Source organism: Falco biarmicus, chromosome 9, assembly GCF_023638135.1.
Source record: "Falco biarmicus isolate bFalBia1 chromosome 9, bFalBia1.pri, whole genome shotgun sequence".
Lineage (NCBI taxonomy): Eukaryota > Metazoa > Chordata > Aves > Falconiformes > Falconidae > Falco > Falco biarmicus.
In genome coordinates, this window is record NC_079296.1 from 20631486 (window position 1) to 20653815 (window position 22330).

General features: G+C 35.6%; 1 protein-coding gene across 2 annotated transcripts in view; it reads right to left on the reverse strand.

Moving 5' to 3' along the window:
• Nucleotides 1-22330, reverse strand: part of ATRNL1 (attractin like 1) — a 525478-nt gene that overhangs the window by 427672 nt on the left and 75476 nt on the right. For both annotated transcript variants that reach the window (XM_056352650.1, XM_056352649.1), the window contains exons 8-10: nt 17615-17870; nt 9711-9894; nt 5848-6002 (exon numbers count right to left, since the gene is read on the reverse strand). In XM_056352650.1, the coding sequence (XP_056208625.1) occupies nt 5848-6002; nt 9711-9894; nt 17615-17870 (595 nt within the window). The remainder of the gene's footprint in view (nt 1-5847; nt 6003-9710; nt 9895-17614; nt 17871-22330) is intronic.

Below are 22330 nucleotides of genomic sequence, written 5' to 3' on the forward strand. Positions count from 1 at the left end.
CCACCTAAAGTCATAGAAATTATAAATCAGATTTATACAATACATTTATCAGTACTGTAACATTAATTATAGGGCAGCATAAGGAAGAAATACACATGATATTTTTCTTTAAACCTTCATACTGGGTACAAAGATTGAGGAGAAAAGTGAAGAAACCAAGCAGTAATGGTGCATGCACTTGTCTTTTCTTCCCAAGCCTACAGGAGAGAACAGAGCAAGGTAACATCTTTGCTCCAAGTCTGGTTACCAGACATAATGTTGTTCAAAATAGCTCTTTATTGGTACAGCCTAGAAGATTGATTGTGGCTAAATATTCACAGTGTAACTTCCGGTATTTGGGGGAACAATACCGCAGAGCTCTGCTTTCTATGGGAGGGCTTTCCATGATTGCTGAAATACAAGAAGGCAAATAGCAGCAAGAAGAATCCTATAACAGTTTTTAGCTCATATTGATTAAATTAGCTATCAAATAGGCTCCAGTGTAAGTATGTTATTTTTGCTCAAATTCACGTACATGTGCATATAAAACATGTCTGCAAGTTTTCTTAACTTGCACTAAATAATCCTTAGTCATGGCCAAAGAATGAGAGATCTTCATGAAATGGTTTCTTTTTTTTATGTTTAAAAAATTAAGAAATTCTTTGCATAGGATGTTATTTATTTCACTACTCTTATCCTTTCATAGAATTCAGCCCAGTTTTTGAGACGTGTACCCATCAGACTAACTTCTGCAAAACAACAATACTTTGTTTGGAGCAGGAGTTGGACTAGAACTTTGTATGGTAGACAGATCACCATGGTTTCTCTCTGAATTGTATTCCATTCCTTACACAATGTATATAATTCATTTGGTCAAGTATTTAGAAGAAACACCTCAGCACACTAGCCTGGTTGAAACGCTCTACCACTAAGGAGGCAGAAAACACAGTGGTGAACTTGGGGCCAACAGTAACTGCCTCGTGTGATTTTGCTCCTGAAGAAAAAAAAAGTAGACTGAACCGATGTCAAACTTTGTACCAAGAAGAAAATATAAGCAAAACATCAATACTGACATGTCACATTTCCTCTCTGATTCTATTCCATGTTTATTTAAATGAATCTCTGCAGGACCTAAGCCCTTTGTAGAATTTAAAGTCAGTGGTGATTATCTAATTTCTTTCTGCCATATCTTGGTTTCCCAAAAGTATGCAATTTTTATATATTACAACATAGTGCTAAGGAATTGGGAGAACTCAGGGTAGAGGTCCTAATATATAGTTTCTCAATTACATGGCAAAGACTGAAGAACAAGATAATATCCTTTTTTGAAAGACAAATCACTATTAATTAAATACAAGTATGCAGCCAGATTTTGAGACAGGCACATGCCAGTTTGTATTGACTATTATTATTATGTATGATGACTATACATATGCAAAGGATACTTTGTGTAACTCCCCAGTTTCAAAAGAATTGTCACGAAGCACAGATTTTCACAAGCAGTACATATACAATTTTACTATATACACCTATTCAAATTCCTCGTCTGAATGAGAAAAGCTACAAGTATCTTTCAAAATGTTGTAATGGAAGAATTGAATAAACATCCTAGGTTCAACACTAATATTACACCCATCCTATGCAGAATCTCACCAGCTGAGGCCCTTCGGCTTCTTTGTACATACTGAACAAGTAACTACGGCACTCCAATGAACAGCAGACCAAGAAAACCCATAACTAACATCAGTTAGAAAAACCACAGGTCAACCACAGCATCCAAGACTGAGCCTGATGCCAGCCTTGTCCTCATCGACAAGGTTCCTCCTTCAGTATAACATTAGCAATAACAGCACAGTCAGAAAATACCTCACCTCTACGAGGATCAACATTTGTTGATCTTTAAGGAGCTGCCAGAGCATCTTGGGGGAAAGTTTGGTGGTAAAATATCAGAGGAGGACAAAAACATACCAAAGGCCAGGTTTCTCAAGCTCACTGTATGCAGCAGACTTCTCATCACACAAGTATGTTTACTACTGTGTAAGTAAATATACCAAACAATATTAAAACTATGAAAATTATGCATCATAATAGTTTTTACATCTTCTCCAGTTCTCTTGAATCTTCAGCTTTAAGAAATTATTCAGATGCAGTAAGTATTTAAAATGACTGAATTGAGCTCTTGGCACATGACAGTGACATTTAATTGTCTAAAACTTACGCATGTAGACTAACTTCAGTAGCTGGAGAACAATAACTGATTCCAGAAAAGAAGAAGGGGGGGAAAAAAAAAAAAAAAAAAAAAGAGCAACTCTGTCCTAAGCTTGGCTAAATTAATTGCTCTCTGGAGATACTTATCTCCCTCCATTGGCTAGAGGAGCAGTCTGGACTACCAGATTGTATTAGAAACCAACCTTTTAGACAGCTAAACTTAACTGAGATGAATGCCCGCAAATAGTTATTTCACATTAATATGAAAAACAGTAAGAATTTTCATGGATAATAAAAAGCTGAAGCAATTTATCCATAAGACTATGTCACATATAATAAGAGATATAATCAAAAGTACTCTGTAGCCCAACTTGAACATAAATAGTATAGGCTCTATCTCCAGGGTCCAGCTGGTTTCCAGACAGCACCCATTTTTTACAAGACAGAACATAACACTCCATCACTTGCAGGGTATCTAGGAAACACGATACTGATAGCATCATATATTTTTGCTTCCAAGCATTGTTCAAAAGCTCATGAAACAAAGTAAAATTCTGAAATATACCCATTCCATAATTATTTAATTCTTAGTAAAATAAGTATTTACTGTTTCCTGGAAAACTGTCTTTATATAATGTGTGCTGTGAGAATGTGTTTTTAATTTGGTGAAATGAATAATACAGAAGATTAAATCTGAATCAAATCAATCTTCATAATTTTTTTTAAGACTAATTACTACATCCGTTTCTTCTGTTCTTCAGCAGTTTCATGATATGAAGAATGTGACTTGTAAGAAAATACAAATGCCACATTAAATATTGTGGAAAGCCAAAATATTTTTCCACTTTAAAAGACAAAAAAAAGAAAAAGTCAACACATCAGCATACATTTTCATGAAGCTAGATTAAAAAAAAAAAAAAAGAACCACTCTGGTGTGTGGAAGTCAAAGTTTTATGCAGATCCTCGGACTCATACTATTGATTCTCTTGATTCTCAAGTGCACGTTCTACAAATATTAGGAAGAAAATTAATTAAATTAGGAAAATCTAAAATTAGGAAGAAGCTCTGTTTCATTAAAAATTAAAACCAGATGTGAACTGAAGTGAGAACAAAATCAATAGTTCACACCATCAGGTGCCTGCCTATAAGAAGCCACAGAATATGTGATACAAGGATACAGTCAAAAACATTCAGCTCTTCTGAAAAGGCATTATTTGCACACTGTGTGAACTGGCAGGAAACAACACATATATATGTTCCATGTACTAAATTTACTGATTATTTTTGTATGAAAGCAAGCACGTTGCATTAATGTCTATACAGAAAGCCATAAAGAGCCATCAACTAGTCCTATAAAAAGGATCACATCTCACCCTCTTCTACCACTGTATTTGGCTGATAAACACTTGCCAAAAATAGGTCCAGGCACTATCCACAGGCTATCCTCAACAGGATCATGCAGTCTATTTCCCAGACTACTCTGACATATTTCCCAATTTTTAGCTCCAAGGACAAGAGGTCGTGCTTTTTCACCTGAATATGACCTGTGTATTTATACTTGCAGCCTACACTTAAAATACAGGCATGAACATTAGGGAAGGGGAAAAACTGTTTATGGCAAGAACAACAATGGCAATAAACAAGACAGGAAACATATTAGTGACTCATTAAATTCTGTTAGATTTACAACCTCCACAATCCTATAGAGAGGCTTTTCCATAACTGCACAGCTCTAATGGTTGGAAACATTCTACACACTGAAAGCTTACACCCATCTAGTCTTGTCTCAAGAATTTTACCTTAAACAGTTTTCTTCCAAAGTGTATTCTTATCATATATTTATAAAACAATCTTTTCTGCTCTCAGCCACTCTTGCAAAATTAGATATACCACCTCCTTTTGTTATCTCCTAAAGGCTCTTCATGCTCAGTCAGCCTTAACACCGCTTGCCACGTAGAGCCTTGTTTGAGTTTGTCTTTCATATATGTGTTCTGCCAAATTTCTACAAAAATATCCAGGGCCTTGAGAATGGCATCAGTGCTTCTTTCTTCTTTTCATTAGGACTGCACAGGCCACTTCCACAGTCACATGCCACTCCTGACTTGGACACACAAGCCACTTGTCATTTCCTTCAGTTTGTAGGAGAAAATTCCTGTCATCTCCTAAGAGCATGACTTGCACCTTGTTACATTAAATATTATCTCATGTCAACTGTCTTTTCCAGTCATCTCATCCCTCCTGAATGACAGTCCAGCCTCTTCCCAAACAGCTGTCAGCAAAGTTTCACGGGGTTCTTTTGTTACTACTCACTTCTACTTTAGAACTCAGGTAACTGGGAATGGATTCTGTATTTTGACATTTGTGCTGCACACTAGCAAGCTTTGGTGCTTCAAAAGTAAACTTTTTTTTAGCTCCATTCTCCTAAGTCTATCATCTGTCCCATGAAACTAAGCATGAATAGTTTACCCATTTTCATGCGCTGTGGAAACACAGTTTATCCTTAACATAGTGATGCCAATGTATTCCATAGTCTGTTATTGCCCCAATTCATTTAATGTAGTTATCCCATTAGCCTATACAAGGGAGTATCCCCCAGAGATTTCCTCCCGCTTAGCAAGACTGCTCATGCTAGACCATTGATGGGGTATTGCTCCATGTGAAAACAGACATATACCGAAGCAGTTAAGCTGATCCAGTAATGTATTTCAGTCTCAAAGGCAGGAATATTTTAATTAATACTCCAATCTGAAATGCATAGGAAGAGGTAGGAAGGGGGAGGGCAACTTGTCAGAGGAAGATATCCAGCAAAATCCATGCATCTTAGCTATCAGCCCCAAGCTGTGTCTATTCAGCTACAACCAGCCATCTACCACAAACAGCCTCCCAAAAGGCTGGTTCTCTACACTCTGCTTCTTCTAGTGCAGGCATCCTGGTTCCAAACTGCTCTTCAGCTTGGGGGAGCTCCATCTTCCCCAGTTTCCTGAGCACCACCACCTGACTACCCCTACCTCACCTTTCAGATTGATGCCTACACCTTGGCTTCTCCACTCCCCAGTTTTCAATTCAGGCCCGTTGCAATGATAAGCACTGAGCAATGCATCTTCCAAACTGCCACCAGTTCCACACGTTTTAAGGAATCTCTCAAGCATTACTTGGCAAATGTTCTGGTTTGGGGCAGGGGGGGTTGTGAGGTTTTGTCTGGGTTTTGGTGTTTTTGGTTTTTTGGTTTTTTGTTGGTTTGTTGTGGGTTTTTTTGAGTCCATCAATATATTTTATTAGTACTATGTAGATATTCAGGATGTAAAAAAATAAATCAACACTTGGTGGTAATAACCACTAGGCTCTGTTCAACACACTCCCATAACACCAAAATGCACCAACCCTTGCAATTAATTTAGCAACATATCCACTATTCATACTATAAGACAGTATTAGGCATATTTTTTAAAATTGATCATTCTAGCTACTATGCTTTGTCCCACAAACCAAAAATTGGGGACTATTATGGAACAAGAGTCTGGTTTTAATTTTACAATGTAATTTCTAAATAACTTCAAGATGTTTGGGATCAAGACTTTAAAGAATCACAGCAGCTGGACTTGAGAAAGAAACACTGGGGTATTTCAAACTCAAATGAGAAAAATAGAATGAAATACATACCTATATCATATGCAAGAAAGTCAGCAGAAAAACACTTTGCACCATTACTCAGGGAAGTATCATTATGAGTGTTTCCACCAAAAATGAGCATAGCTCCATTGATTAAGACAGCTGAATGAAGATATCTTGCAAAACCACTCTCTTTCAAAATAGTCCTACGAAATACAAGAACAAATGAATACATACTAACATGTTAAAAACTGTTTACATACATCAAGAAAATGTATAGATGAAAACAATATAAAATACAAGGAAAACAGTAAACTAAAGCTATTACCCAGTAAATATGATTAAATGTGTTTAAATTGTTTTAAGATTATGGATTTTTTCTTGTTACAACAAATATATTTAGCATTCATTTAAAAAGTTGTGGTTTTTAAATTAAAAAACTGTTAAATAATGTATCTGAAATAAATGGTATCATGTTTGCATTCTTCAGAAGTGATTAATATATGATAAATTTTACTCAAAAGTGAATTAAAACCCATTCATATTATTACTTCCTATTCTTATGTATCCATAACCATGCCGGGTTTTTGCTCAAGAAATGCAGTAATGAACTCTTCAGAAAGAAAACCAAATCTTTAGACCATCCTAACTAATTGAAAAGGAGAGGGTTTTCTTTAATTAATCAAACACTCAAGCCTGGAAAAGAAATAGTAGAAGTCATTCTCAGTACTGCTTCATAAATATATTCAGGCTGGCAAACAAACATACAGAGTTTCAGTACAAAAAAAAAAAAAAAAAAAAAATTAGTCCATGCACTTTGAGTCTTTGACCCCTTTTCGCGTCTGTGCAGTCTGCTTTGTGCCAGAGCAATAATATGGGCCCAACAGTAGCCAAGAGCTATCAATACTATGGGTTTAAAGTAGCAGGTGTGGGGTTAGCAGAAAGAACACCACGCAAACTTGATTCAGTCATACCTTCATTCAGTCTTTCATACCAAATGAGAAAGTAACAATTTGTGGGGTTTGCCAGCTTGAATTAGTTAAGTAGATGAGCTGTAGACGTGTTCCCTTAATAACCTTTTACTTGTCTCAGTAATCTAACATTTCAGGTTTAGATTCCCAGTTTCACTTGTGCTACTGCACACTGCTCACATCTACAATTAAACTGTTTTGTCATTCGTTTCCTTTAACAAACATACTGACTTGACAATCTTTTCTTCTAGTAGAATAATACTGTCTCTTTCTTGAATCTCACTGTTAACATTTGTTCAATATTTTTACACCATCATAGGGTTTCGGGGAGAAGGTTTAAAGTATGTCTCATCACTTTGACATAACGATGTAGATCAATCAATAAACTTGAGATATTTTTGAAGTGGTAAGAGATGGTATGTTTCAACAAGCTGAGAGGAAGGCGTTACACATAAGTTCTCATATTGTCATTTAAATAGATTCCCCCCTACACCTAGAAGGTAACATCAAAGGAAATACCAAAGACTAAATGCAAGTGAATGAGGCAAGTTTTTTATTGCTCAAAACTGCGGTAATTCCTTCAAGCCACCAGCATACCCACCAATGTCCTTCTGTTTTCAATCCTTTTTCTTTTGTTGTTACGTGACTTGCATTTTTGTTGTGTATTTCTGGTTAACATACTTTGAAAATAAAGCACTACATGGGTGTGTTTTTCTAACCAGGAATTAGCTTGCTACAGATTACTCATGGTACTTACCAAGAAAAGCATGGTATTTGGTTTCAAACCATTTTCTACACTTCCTACCCCCTAATTTGCGTTAGTTGCTATACGCTAGGCTCTGTCCTGATTATTCTGCCTTCCAACTGTCTACAAATTGTTGTCTTGATCACTAAAGGCCTAAAGAGCCATACACTGTTCCAGGGAAAACTAAGGACTCTCCTCTCCACAGTGGATATAACAGATATCCCAGAAATTTTTCTTTGGGCTGCACTCTTTTCTACTTGTCACCCAACTGCATTGCCTCAGTCCTACATTGCACAGGGTGGGGGCTTTTTTGCCCCCAATTTTGGCATATTCTTTGCTGAGTTTCATCCCTTCTGGTAACAGTTACTTTCCCCCATGATTCAGCAAAAGTGGAAGTGTAACACAGACCAAGTTTGTTAATTTGGCCATGATTTTCACTATTCATTAGCATCACTGATGAGAGCAACCTTCAGAACTCTCCAACACATATCAACCCCATGCAAATTGTGTAAGTCTCAACACACTTAATACCAAATTCATTCTTTATGCACGTATATGTGTATCTGCAAACACAAGTCCATGTTGACTATACCGATGCCAAAGCAGCAGCATGGTTACAGTGGCAATAGAAATACCCAGGAGCCCGCGTGTGCTTCCACTTCTTCAGGCTGTTATCTAAGCCCAGCACCACATTGTCCCCCAGCTGCCAACCACAGCAGTATGCAAGTAACGCAAAGCAATGCAGGTATTACAAACGCTGTACTTCTCCGTCATGTATTAGAAATAATGTTCACACTGGGAATTAAAATATCACCCCCTCATATTCCAAGAAACATAAAGCTTATATGCCTTATTGATATGAAGATATGAAAACCCACACGCCACTGAATAAAACAAGTAATCAGCTTTGTGTACCAAGACTTAGTGAAGTGTATGAACCCCAGCCAGATCAGAGAGCAAGTACCAGAGAAAAACAGAGACAGTGAGGACAAGCAAATGTGAGTGTGCAAAAAAGCCATGTACATGGGCATGAGAAAGCAGTCATGGTTCCACCTCCTCTTCATACCCTACCTAGGCAGTGGCGTACTCAGTTGCCTCAGAGTGCATTGAATATAGTTATAAAATGTCACAAAGATTTTATTACTGTGTGTCAATACCCCATCCTCTCAGCCAGTTTTCAGTCCCATAGTACAATTGACTTCCAGTATAGTACTCATGAAATAAGAGTTAAGTGCTCTACAGGCTGCAGAGAATGCCACATTAGTATACACAGAAGCATTCATTATTAGTTTTTACATGAATACTGAATAAAAATATTCCAATGATTATTATTGTATTGTTGAACAGACCAAAGGATACAGTATCACTTGTTCCAAGAATAGACTATAATAAGAGAGCATTAAAATTCCAGCAATTTAAAATACATTAAAAGGGACAAAAAGGTCTTTTAATAATGTTTCCAAATGCCACAAGTTAGTGGCATTCAAAATCAAGAGCCCCAGCAAAATCAAACCCACGTTTCCAACATCTGAGAGCAAGTCTTGTGTGCTTAAAGTTAAGCCATCAGTGCTCAACACAAATGTTAAATTGCAAGAATAAAATGTTCCGAGAAACAGTTCTTGATCTCAAATCATCTCTAGGGTAAGAAAAAAATATTACTTTCTATACAAGTAGCATTCACAAGTTATAATAAACTTGAAGGACAAGGAACTGACAAAAAAAACAGAAACACCAAGAACTTTAATAACTAAGGTTCCCTATACAATACCAGGAATTTTCTCTCTTATTTCTGATAGTTTTGTGAAAAGTAACCTTCCACAGTTTTTAAATGCATCTACTTTTCTATATAACAGGTACTTCAATGTGCATCAGCAGTATATTCACAGCATGTGGAAACAGTACACATGTACTCTTTCGGCATAGTGGTTATGTCCGTACAGGAGAACCTTTTCTGAATTTGTAGAACATGTGCAAAGCTTCCTTCCTGCCATTCCTTTGATGTGTAGCTCCATTAATCCACTGGCTAAAGTCTAATCCCTCACCACAAGTCTTCCATTTTGTTGCAGAGAGTGCACTGTTCTGCAACATGTAAAGGATATGTAGGAGCCTACATGACTTTACTAGAACCTTACTCTATACTTATGTTTTCTTCTTCAGTAACAAATAACTTAATTTCCTACATTATAAATCCCACTTACCATGTCCGAGTATTAACTTCATATCTGTAAAGATCATCTACCAATCCATATTTATTGCCAGGCAATGCTTTGTAACCACCATGGACATAAACAGATTTTGTCAGTTCATCATAGACACTAGTATGGCCGTATCCACCTTGGACAATTGCTCCTTTTGTTTCTGGTACAAGCCAAGAATTGGACCCTGGAAAAGATGTACAAAAGACATAGTTTTAAGGCTGACTATTGCTAACACACAATATTAGGAGTTTTAAGCAGATTAAATCATTTTTATTATGATTCTACATGCAGCAATAACTGGGGAGTTTTTTAAGAAGTAATTTTATACTAGTGTATCAAAACACCTACAATTGGTTAATGGTTTTAGACTATCAACTGCTAGTCTTGATTAATCACAAACACATCATTGTCACAGGTTCCAGGCAGTATCTCATACTCTTACATACGTGAGATCAGCACATGCTAAAACAATTTTAAAAAAATCCCCAAACCTTTCAGAAAATATGAAAATGAGAGTTACGATTAATTCTCTCTCAGCCTTAACTTTGTCCTGCCAGAGATGGCTGATGAGAATTCAGTGCTCCTGCTACTCCAGCTGCATTAGCACCACCTGTACTCAATCAGAAGGAAACTGTCTGGAGAAGCCTAGCAGAAACTGAAGTGCTGAGATTTTCGAGAAGCATGTAACGTAAGGTAGCTCAAGGTACACAGGGATACAGACAAATGCTTTGCTACTGAACTGTAAAATTATTGAGCTAAAATCAGTTTCCAACTACTGTTTCTTACTTATTTAACTGCAAATATACCTACTCAGTTGCTGAAAACTCACAGAAGGATCATTTGATAGCAGCTCATTAAACTAGCATTTAAATCCACATTTTACATCACATCAATAATTGCAGAGAGACACCAAATAAAACCATTCACAATAGCTGAAGAATAAAACGCAACTGGAAAATACTTTACCATAGCAATAAAAAAAGGCAGAGAGGTTAAAGGACTTCTTGTTCCCTGTGGCCCTGAACATCTATTTTTTCCCCCCCTCCATCTTCCCAGCTGATGACATAAGTCACAAAAAGAACCATCCAGAGGTATTTCCTGTAGAAACCAGCCTATTCAAAAGAGCCTGGGATGATTATGCAGCCAGTTCTGCGGGTGTGAAATGGAAGAAATAATTCACTTACAGCCTCTTGAAGATTATGTCAGATGAATAGAAAGGGTGGACATGGACTTCCAAAGTGCAGCAGTCTCCTGATTCTCAACCTAAAGAGGCTGCCATTATTGAGTTACTTATCCAAGGCCAGCACACAACACCATATACCTTGCTTCATCTGAAAGTTAGTTTAAATTCTATTTCAATTTTTAGCTGACATTATGTAGGTAGTTTGAGATTACCTCTTTTTCCTCCAGATTCTTCTGTTCATTGAAGAGACTCTTGACTTTCAGTTATTACTGCTGCTATTCGACTTTCATTAAATGCTTTCCAGGCACTACCTCTATAAGCAACTTACATTTTTTTCAGTAACAAGTGCTTATAGCAAGTTATAAAGTATAGATTAAACTGGAAGACCTGTGCTGATTGTATATGTGTACAAATGCTGATGTTTGTGTAATACACTATTTATATCTGACACAGTATATTTACGTTATTTATATGAAGTGTAATGTAACTAATATTTTATTCCAATCTCTCTGTTGGATATTATCAAGCTATTAAGAACTACGAATCTGTACATAAAGATCAGATTTCTACCAATAATACTGTATTTTACATACATATTACCTTGCCAACAAATAGATTTACCTGATACAATTTATGTAATAGGGTTGGTGAGGAGTCAACCTGCAGATACACCTTTCTATCATCGACACCATCTTCATTTTTTCATTTAAATATTGATCAGTCCTAAAGACTGGCATATATGCTTTTCAGGGAAAAAATACTATTTCTGCACATAAATTTACACAATGGTGTTGTTCATATGCATAATAAAATGTTTTGCATTTATATCTGGTTTATGCAGCATTTAGAACACTGTCATGGTAAAATGGCATACTGCATAGCTTTACATGACTTGCACAGAGCTATGAATAGCTGATCCTTCCTGCATAATAAAAACCATGTGCTACGAATAATGACCTAAATTTGAGCAATGATGTCCAGCAACATCTTTACAAAATAAAAGTCAAAAGCAGTATTACAGTTTCTCTACTTCCCATCCTAAAATTCAGTTGAGCTGCCTGAATTTTGAATACCGAAACGTGTATATGCAGTTTTGATGTTTCACACTTTTTCAGCATCTTGAATATTGCATCAATCACACAAAAATACACTTGTCTGAATTTAAAGACATTACTATGCATATGATTTGCCTTTTTTTTTTTTTTTTTAACAACTCACTGATACGGATCTTCATTTATCTTTTTAAACAGAAATCTAATTTTTATTGAAGGCATTTACATAACTCTTCTCATACTCCAAGATCCCACTCTTTCCATCATTAGATCAGATGAAGGACTCGATTGACCAAACCAGTCACGTGAAACTCTGCATCCTGAACAGCTTAAAAAGCCAAATACAGGAAAAGCTCTATGAATAAACAAACAGACATAAGAAAATAGTTGGGTTTTTTTTTTTTTGTTTCCAGATTTCAACTTGAAAGTTTAATAGTGTTAAAAAAAAAAAAAAAAAAAAAAAAGCTCAAATGGATTTTGAGAAAAAAAATCACCAAAAAAAAGAAAATCATGCCAGTAATAGGGGCTTCTTTTCATTTGTAGTTTGACATTTTTCATCAATGTCTAGGCAATTTCCCAGAGAATCTACCATGAAGTTTCTCTTGAAATGCTTAGGCAAGTCAGTAAGATAACTTCAGATAATTAAATCTGCCAGCTACTAAACCAATGGACACAGTTACAGGTTACAATATTCTGGTCACTTTGTCAAACAGAATCACCCACTTCATGTCCAGCCTTACCACAACCATTTCCAGGAGACTGATGAAGGAAGAGAGAAAACAAAAACAAAAAAAACCCAAAAAAAAAAGGGCATCTACAAAAACATGTAAACAGAAAAAGAAATTACAGCTGAGATAGAAGCTAAAGACATTAATTGAATGTACTGAAGGTGGAGGTATGAATCCATTCCAAAATTCTGACAGACACAGCAAGTGAAACTGCAGGTCCAGCAGCAAGCATTTTAAACAAAGCTGGTTAGATTACCAAGAACAGCAGCCATAACGCTGACATTAAAGACCAGAGGGAGGAGAGACAAGATCCTCAGTAATATGCAAAGGTATAGAACAAAAGGGCTTTTTAAAAAAAAAAAAAAGCACAAATAAAAAATGTTGAAGTAATGGGAAACTGTTTCACTGGGCATTATAAATGTACCAAACCATTTACATCACATTTACCTAAAAAATGGATCAAAATTCAACAAAAACTTAAACAGATTGTGCAATGGGATGAGCAACATGAACTTCTATCAAAATGGAAGCTCATCAGTTCATGATGACTGAGGAGAACGGGTAGGAGCACTGCTTCATCAGAGAAAGTCTGTGAGCTATCAATGACATTCTCATGGATGTAGTACAAGTGTCATTTTACTACATATCAAGTGAGGTATTCCAGATAAAGTAGGATTAAGGTTATTCAGCCAGGCACTAGTGAAATCTCACCTAGAATATGTCAAGGCTTTTCTAATCATCCATGTTCAAGAGATATGAACTCTGGGTGGAAAAGGTATAGAGATGAACTATTAGAATGAAAGCAGAATAGGTGAGGTTGCCCTAATTAGTCTTGCAAAAGAGAGGATTGGTATCTATGAATATAACTCAAAGAGAATTCCAGGAAAGGAGACAAGCTGCTTTCATTACACAATGTATCACCCAGAAAACAAGCAAACAGAAACAGGTCATTGCTAAAGGTAGGCTACGAATTAGAGGATACCTAGCCACTAAAATTATAACCAATTTTCCAATCCAATGACACTGAAGAAAACTCAAACTGTTTAAGATTAATCCTCATATATTTTTGAAAGGAATTACAAAATATGGTATTTACATTTTAAAAGCACTTAATTTGTCGACCAGGGTGATAAATTCCAGCCTTTTGCTCACAGAAGCAAAAGATGTAACCGCATTCCAGTATCAAAGAATGCAAAGCAAATGAAATAAGAAACAAAACCTTTTCTTTTTTTTTTTCCAATTTTTTTCTTTGCAAAAAACTGATTAGGATAGTCAAATCAAGAAAAATTGCAAATTTCAGCAATAATCACTTTATGATTCAAAGTAGAATAATTAAAATAGGATTTTGAGACAAAGTTGTTTCTAAGATGACGTTTAAAAAAAAATATGCAATAATAAAGCCACTAAAAAAAAATCCAAGGAAAGATAGATGCATTGGCCTAATCTACCCTTACCATAACACAACCTTTAAAAGATTAGGCAAAAAGAACAAAATGTCGAAGCAGCACCTCAGTGTGCCACCTTCTTTTCATTGCAGTGACAAACTTGAAAATTTTTTAAGCAACCATGAAGCTTACAGTAATATGGCGGGGGGGGGGGGGGGGGGGGGGAACACCATGAAATGCATGTTACATCACAGGGCCATTTCTTTTAACACTATTTAAAAAAAAAATTAAATAAATCAAAAGCAACCTATAACCTATTTCTGAAGTCACAAAAAAATCAGTCTAAAAACCAAAGTGATATGATGCTAATCCAAACAAATCTTATCATCTAAAAAAATAAAATAAAATCACAGAAGACTTATTCAGAAGTTTATAAAAGCTCCTTATATATTAAGAAACTCCAGTTAAACCACCATTATTATATTTCACCTTGAGACTCACACTGAGATTCTTAGAAGGTTTATGAGGTATTGCTAACCTAAAGGGATATAAATTTCTCTGGGGAGTAACCCAGAAAACTTTATGGTTCAAGTTAGTAAAATAATTCACATTATTCCCATACCAGAATTTATTGGTTCCTCAAAAGTCGTAAGTCTAGGTATAGCAAGAAAGGACAACAGGAATCTCTTTTGTTCCTGCAACAACCACCATTCTTTTGGACTAGAAATGAGTTCCTATGCTTCTCCATGGCGAAAACCTGTCTGCAAATCATGTCAACTTTTTCCATAATTTATTGGACTTTCATAGAAATTTTTCTTTTCAATAATCAGACAACGTCTTAGAAATTTTCAGACCATGCATACATTTGATTCACATTGTGTTAATAAGAACTACCTATCTATGTGAAAAGCTAGGGGATGCACAAATAATTAAAACTTCTTCAGATGTTTCTTGACCCAGATCCCATGGAAATCAGGGTCAGAGTAACTAAAGAAGGCTTTAGCACCAGAATTGCATGTAACAGGTTCAAAGTTCACTAACAGGACTGAATCACTAGGGGCTTCAGTTCACTTAACCAAAGGGTAAGTTGCCTTTTTCTATGCTTCTTTCTTTCAGTAGGCATCTGGTAAATGCTTGAAAAATAGCCTTCATTAGGACTACAAGCCACGGCCAATAACATTTAGAAATACTAAAGCAGTACAATTTGAAATGTTAAGGTAATGTATATTTTGAAATCAAGCAGAGAGAGAGAGAAAATTGGACACTAATTTTTCTTTCCATAATGTCAGAAGCCCTTTTTTATAACAATTTTTCTTTCCGATTCAAGCAGGTTCACAGCAATACTTCTATCACTTCCTATGTCTTTTAAGTATGGATTCCGAGCTGCTAAAGTTCCCCAAAAACTAGTCATTCTTATTTTAAACCACCACCTGGAATTTTCTGGTTAAAAATGATCCTACAACTGCAAAACTGCAGATAAATGCCACAGCTGAAACAGAATTCAGGAAAATTTGCCACAAAATTCACTTAACTTAGAGGGAAGGGGAAGGAAGGAGATGCAATGAGGTAAAATGAAAGATGAGAATTATCCGTGGTAGAAATGGTTCCGTTACAGCATATAGACCATGCTCTGCAAAGTATTGCATGTGCCAATAATCCTGCATCGCAGCAGCAGACCGACTGAAATCAACGCGTTTCCACAGTAATACCCTATACTGTTCCAAGTTTATGTTTGATGCAAATGAAGGATAATTTCTCTAACAAACTAAATTTCTCATTAGTATATGATAAAATTCTTGTCTTAGAAAAGACTCAACAATAAAAACTCAACAATAATTCAGACCCATAATAACTGCCAGAGAAATAAGTGCTTTCTCCTACTCAAAGCTTATCACCATGGTATGAAAGGTTTGGGGTTTTCTCTTGGTTTGCTTGTTTTGTATAAGCTTAGTCTGTTTTATTAATCCTCCACAAACCTAGCTTTAAAATTAAAAAAATAAAATAGAAGTTATACATTTCAACCATAAGGCCAGCAATAAAATCTGCCAGACAGATAATTTTACACCACAAAGTGAATCATGTACCCCTCTTCATAATTACACTACCCACAATAACAGGTGAGAATAATATTGGTACTCCAGACTAAGTAAGCAGCCTGAACAGAAGCAAATAATTCAAAGTTCCAACAGACATTACAGTGAACCAGAATGCAGAAAACTAGAACAACACTTTTTCGTCTTCAAGAAAAAAATATTTCTCTGGTAGATTAAAAAAACCCAACTTTTTTTCAAAAAACTGGCCTTTAATTCTCAACAATTTTTAAAATATTATTTAGAAATATCATTCCAAGACCAGAGTTTATAATAGTTTTATGCAGTTCAATCAAATTTTTCAGTGTGGATAATGCACATCATGATGCTACTCTTCCTGTTCCCATTCTCTTTTATCCTTTTTCAACACTGTTATAAAATTTCAACACTACCATCACAGATAATGTCAGGAAGCATAAGAACCCTCTGAGTTTTGAAGGGATTTCCCTAGCCCATAAATCTGCTTAAACAGTGCTTATATACAAACACAGACATGCAAAAAAGTTAAATGGAACAATTAAAAAAAAAAAATGTATTACACCTTAATGTATAAATATTACTTTGAAATTTTGGATTACACACTCTTTGATTGCTTAAATAACTGAGGAACTAAGATCAAAATTATAGAAAACAAGAAATCAGGAAAAGATTATAATTTGAATTAATGGGCATATAAAAATTCCTAAAAATATACTAGAAGGTGTAGATTTTCATGTTTATTCTATTAAAATAATATCTTAGATGTACCATGTATAAGATCAAAAAGTTCCTCTTGGTTTACTTAATTTTAGTTTTTAAATTTAAATTTTAGAAAAAATCTAGCGTTTAAAATCAAATCACCCTTAGGAAAAGCTTGCAGTTCACAAAGGGAATCTCAGGCAGACATGGCAGGTTGTTTACAAAAATTAGCATTCATTTTCTCCTATTTCTTCTAGTAATACATATACATTTTAGAAAGAATCTTACATATAATGATGAACTAAGTTATTACATTTTGAAAATCAGAATGAAAGTATTACAGCAACATTAAAGAGCCTTCAAAATAACTAAATTATTGTAGTAAGCACTGTTCATTGTGTTCTGTTTTGCCCTTTCTATTTTTGCTTTGCTTATTCTTTTTTACTTTTGTCTCTTCTGTGATAAAAACAGTAGTCTGTGATAAAAAAGCAAGTTTATTGACAATAACTGCTGCATGGACTTTCTGGTTTCAACTTTCATCCCCCTTAGAGTATCACAGTCATGTACAAAATAGCACATGGCCAAAGCCATTATACTCCAAACATGTATGAAGTGCTACTGCTTAACAAGAAATCTGATCTATTTGAATAATTTGAAGTAAAAAAAGATGAGGTTTTATTTGTTTTGAAAAATACATCTTTTCTTTCTGAAAACAGGAGTGATTTTCACTTTTTAAAAAAGGAATTTTTTTATCACTACATGATAAAAATTACTTGAAAGCAACTTACTGATGTAGTATTCTTGCACAATGCTCGTGTAACCGTATATGGCAGAATATCCAAAAATTATAATCATAACCACATCTCTGCTGTCCAGCTCTACTATGTGTGCTGAATGACCTTCCACAGCGTACTGCTGGCCATGTACAAGTACTGCTGGAGTTCTGGTGCTCCACGTTTGGCTGTGAATGTTGAAAATCCACAGCTCATCAGTAACATTGCCATTATTGGTTTCAATTTTGCCTCCATACATGTAAATGTCTTCCTGTAAAAATTGGAAGGGAGAGAAGAGAAAGCAAATAATGGATTACAGCAGGATAACATCTGAACTGCGTAATTCTATGCTGTGTAATATTTCATAACTGTAAATCTGATTTAAATCTTCACATTTAATCTTACATTACCAGCTCAGTATCAGACACTAATCCCAGACAATGACATTTAAACTAAACCAACAATGATAAGGAGACTGTTTCTCTGAAAAATAAACCCAGCTATGAAAATGACACCCAAATGAATCTCAACCAGATTACTTCAAGCAGAAAAACTTTAATTATATAGCTCTTCTAATTCATATTGCAGCATTCTATTAAAAAAAAACAACCTACAACCACAAAAAAGCCCTGCACTAAACAGAAAGGATATTATATTGTTTTCTTAAGGAAAAAAATCACAGACCTAAAACGTGATTTTCCACACACTCTGTTGACAGGGATTTCATTCAGCATGTCACAAAAGCGCATATTCTAGCAAAGTAACTTAAGCCCCGAGAACATTCACAGTCATCAGAGCCCAAAGTAAAGGGACAATGAGTGTATAGCATCCTCTTGGGCCCATCTGCCAAAGCCCAATGCCATAGGGAGTACTTTGAATTGTTTTAAAGGGATGCAAAACAGATTTTCCAGTCTTCACGAACCACATACCTCAAACAGAAACGTCATCTGTTTTGATAAGTAATGAATTATTTACTTCAGTATTGAGTGAAAGTAAATCCTACTGAATTTCCGACTTCATCTGGAGTTGCAAACCAAGGCATACAAAGTCACAGAACAAATTGCAGTTTGTGGGCTTCACAGAGCGGCTCAAGGACAGTTTATCCTGGGTAGAACAAACTGCCTCTGGTTCTGAGGATGATACTCAGTCTTTGATAAGGGCATACCAGAACCACATAACATCTGCATCCCATCTGCACCTTGTTTGTACAGCTGGCAGTTGTCTTCTGAATGTTGCAATATAACGTTCTAGGGTTTACCTTAAATATAATCTTACCTTGTTCAAAAAAACAAAACAAAACAAAAACCACCATGGGGAGAAGCTGCAGGCTTAGCACATTTGGCAATTTTGCTTGGCATGGAATACAAAGCCTCAGAAAGAGAGACTAGAAGATAAGGAAACTACGTAATGTAGGAAGTTTAGATCACCAAGCAGAAATTTCAGACTTTTTGTACAAGAAGCTGATGGGATCTAAATAGAAATGTAAAATACATGCTACTATCATCATACATGTCAAGAAAGATTAACTCAAACTGGCCGGCATGTAAAATGCACATGATTAGTAGAATGACAGTCTATTTAGCTCAGCGAAACAAAGGCTTGAGAGCGTTGGAATGCTGTCTATATACCTACAGTTGATGGTAAACAACAGAGTCCAGGGATACTTAAATATTTTCTTATTATTCAGAGAGATCAGTCAGTAAATGACTGACCAAACTCTCTGACCTGTGTTTAAGAGTACACCTGAAATTTTTAGAAGACTTTCAATTATTTTTTCATTTGAGGCAGGTAAACGTTTCTTGATTTGAAATTTAAATCATTCCTATGCAGGGATACTTTGTGTTATCAGTTAGATCGGACTGCTGATGTTTGAACAAAAGAAAAACATTCATTGGTAGGATTTTGTAGCGGTATTAGATATATACATCTGAAGCCATTCATTTCCTATGAGATGAAGTAACATTTCAAAGAGCTTGGTGAAGACCCACAAAAGCTGTAAGGAGGCTGTGCACTGATCCAAGGGAATGGCTTGAACAAATACTCTTCTTAAAAATATCCTATATGACTCATACATTACACTGCCACAAAGATCTTAAAAGGCAAATCAGCATTGCTATAACATAGTAGACTAATTATTTCTTTATTTGTTCTTAAATGCTGATAAGAAACTACAGCAGAAAAAGAGCTAATTAGGGAGTTGCAGGCGATGTATAACTGTTTGAAAAAAAGATTTCTGACACTGAGGAAAGACACTACACAAAAAAAGGTCACCTAAAGAGCTGCGTGAACTTTGAAACGATTCCTCAGACAGCTGACAGTAAGAAAGTCCTCCTCACAGTTCTGCTTAAATGATTCAAAGTTCAGATAAAAGAACACTTCTGCAATCTTTATAAACGACACAGCAGATCCTGTACACAAGACTAGTCACAGAGAAAAAGACAAGAAGGTCATGACAACTGCTTTATCAATGCCAAAAGCAGATCTAACTAAGCTTCACCCAGGGCTATTTCTGAGATTAAGAAGCTCATAGCGCTGCTGGAAAACACTTTAAAACTAACTATAGTTACTACACTGTATATTGAACTTGTAATTCAGAGTTCCTGCTCAGTAGGAAATTCGAGCAAAAATGAGAAACATCTTGCTGTAAACCAAGCAGGTAGGCAGCTCGCTCATTTGTGACATTCCCACCTACGGATCACATCATTTCTTCGCATGTGTTCAGGAGCAAGGCAACAAAACAGCCAGTATGGCTCCTGTTAGTTTCAATGGAACCAAAGCTTCCCAAGAGATGTTTCAATTTTCTCAAATCAGCTTTTTTCCTTGAGAAAACTATTTCAGTAGAAATTCTTGATGAACCATAACGAGAAGGAAAAATGACAAAAGGTATATGGGTCTCTGAATAGTTGGCTGTGCATATTGAGCAGAGAGGTTGACAGAAGGTGGCAGTAATCACAAGACCAAAGCCAGGATTTGAACAAAACAATTAAATCACTTTTCTCAAGAGAAAAAGAAAGCATTAGTTTGATCTGTTTCTCTTACAGAGTAATGATACACGCACCTGTTGCAGCTAGGCAAAATAGTAACAAGAGAATAACTCAAATACAGGAGAAAAAGTAAATTCCACAATTTGGAAAGCCTGTTGGAGAAATTAAGACAATTTAAGGCAAAAAAATTCCCCTTAATTTCTTCACCTTATTGATATCATCATCAACTTTGGAGTACGTGTATCTTAAATAACTGAATAAATCAAATAAAACTAAATGCCTGGTGGGACAGAGTAAAAAGGAGGGAGCCAGACTTTACAGTGTTATCCAGGGAACAGAACCAGAGGGGATGGGCAAAAGTTGGATTACAAGAAATCCAACCCCAATGTAAGAAGAAAACTTTTATTTTTTACAGTGAGGATGGTCAAAGACTGGAACAGATTGCTCAGAGACATGGAATTGAATATCCTTGGAGATATGCAAAACCCAACTGGATGACGTCTGGAGGAGCCTGCTGTAGTTGACCCTGCTTTGAGCAGAGAGGCTGGTCAAGATGACCTCCAGAGGTCCTTTCCAAACTCAACTATTCTTTGTGAGTCTGTGAAAACAGATTTTTAATACAGGCATACCTCTGGAGAGCCTATTCCTTATTTAATTTTCGATTACAAACAATAACAAAAAAAAATCCATTGGATGATCATGAACAATATCCAGATTGTAAAATTAAAAATGCTTTTCTTTAAAAAAATAAAACTTTTTTTTTTAAGAAAAAAAGAAAAAAAAACAACCAACCAACCAAAAAAAAAAAAACCCCAAAACCAGAAACTTTGGAAAGTTACTTACTTTGCATGACTAAATAGATGACAGAAGAAAATAAGAAAACTTGAGAGTTCTGGTGAACAAATGTCAATCAGCTTAGCAGTCTGAACTTTATAATTTGAGCACAAAATTCTTTTAGAAGCCCGAAAGAGAATAAAATCATTCAATGTGCATTTATCCTTAGTTACAATAACAAAGAAAGTCAGGATCTACATGAAAGCACTAATTCCTGTAATTTAATAAAGGCTCCAAATCCAAAAATAAATCCTCCTTCAAGTGAGTAATCATAACTTTGTGATTTGTGCATTCAAAGTTTCATAAAAACAGACAAACCAACCCACAGAATTTCCACAAAATAGTAAGTGAATACTTATTTTAATACAGGTAAAAGATAATAAATTGTGAAACTGACTGGTAATCCAGTACGCTTTACTTCAGCTGTCTCATGTTCCTGACTTCCAAGGCTGTGTACTTGGTAATTCCTGGAAAATCATGCCCCAACAGTATCACCTGGCTTTTGCATAATTTTAACAAGACTTCAAATCCCTTCACAGAAGAGCATTTTACAGTGAGAAAAAAAAACCTGAAACAGACCCAGGAAGTTACTCAAGAAGATCACCAAAAGAGCAGGTAAGAGCCCCCACTCATCTGAAAAGTCCCAATCAAAAGACTACACAGCAGACCAGAGTAACTTCTTCACCCTGAATCCTGAACAGAGGGCCAAAATCATTAGTTCCCTTGACAGGCTCTCTTCCCTACACCATATCTCAGTGTTAATATTGATTCTGTATTTCATATGAATGCAGTAAGACAAGATTTTTCCAAAACAAATGTTTTTATTCTTTAGATTTTGCAATTTTTCCTTTTTTCTAAAAGAACAATACTCATCAACTGCTCTGACTGTACCTGGGAATGCTACATTTATGCA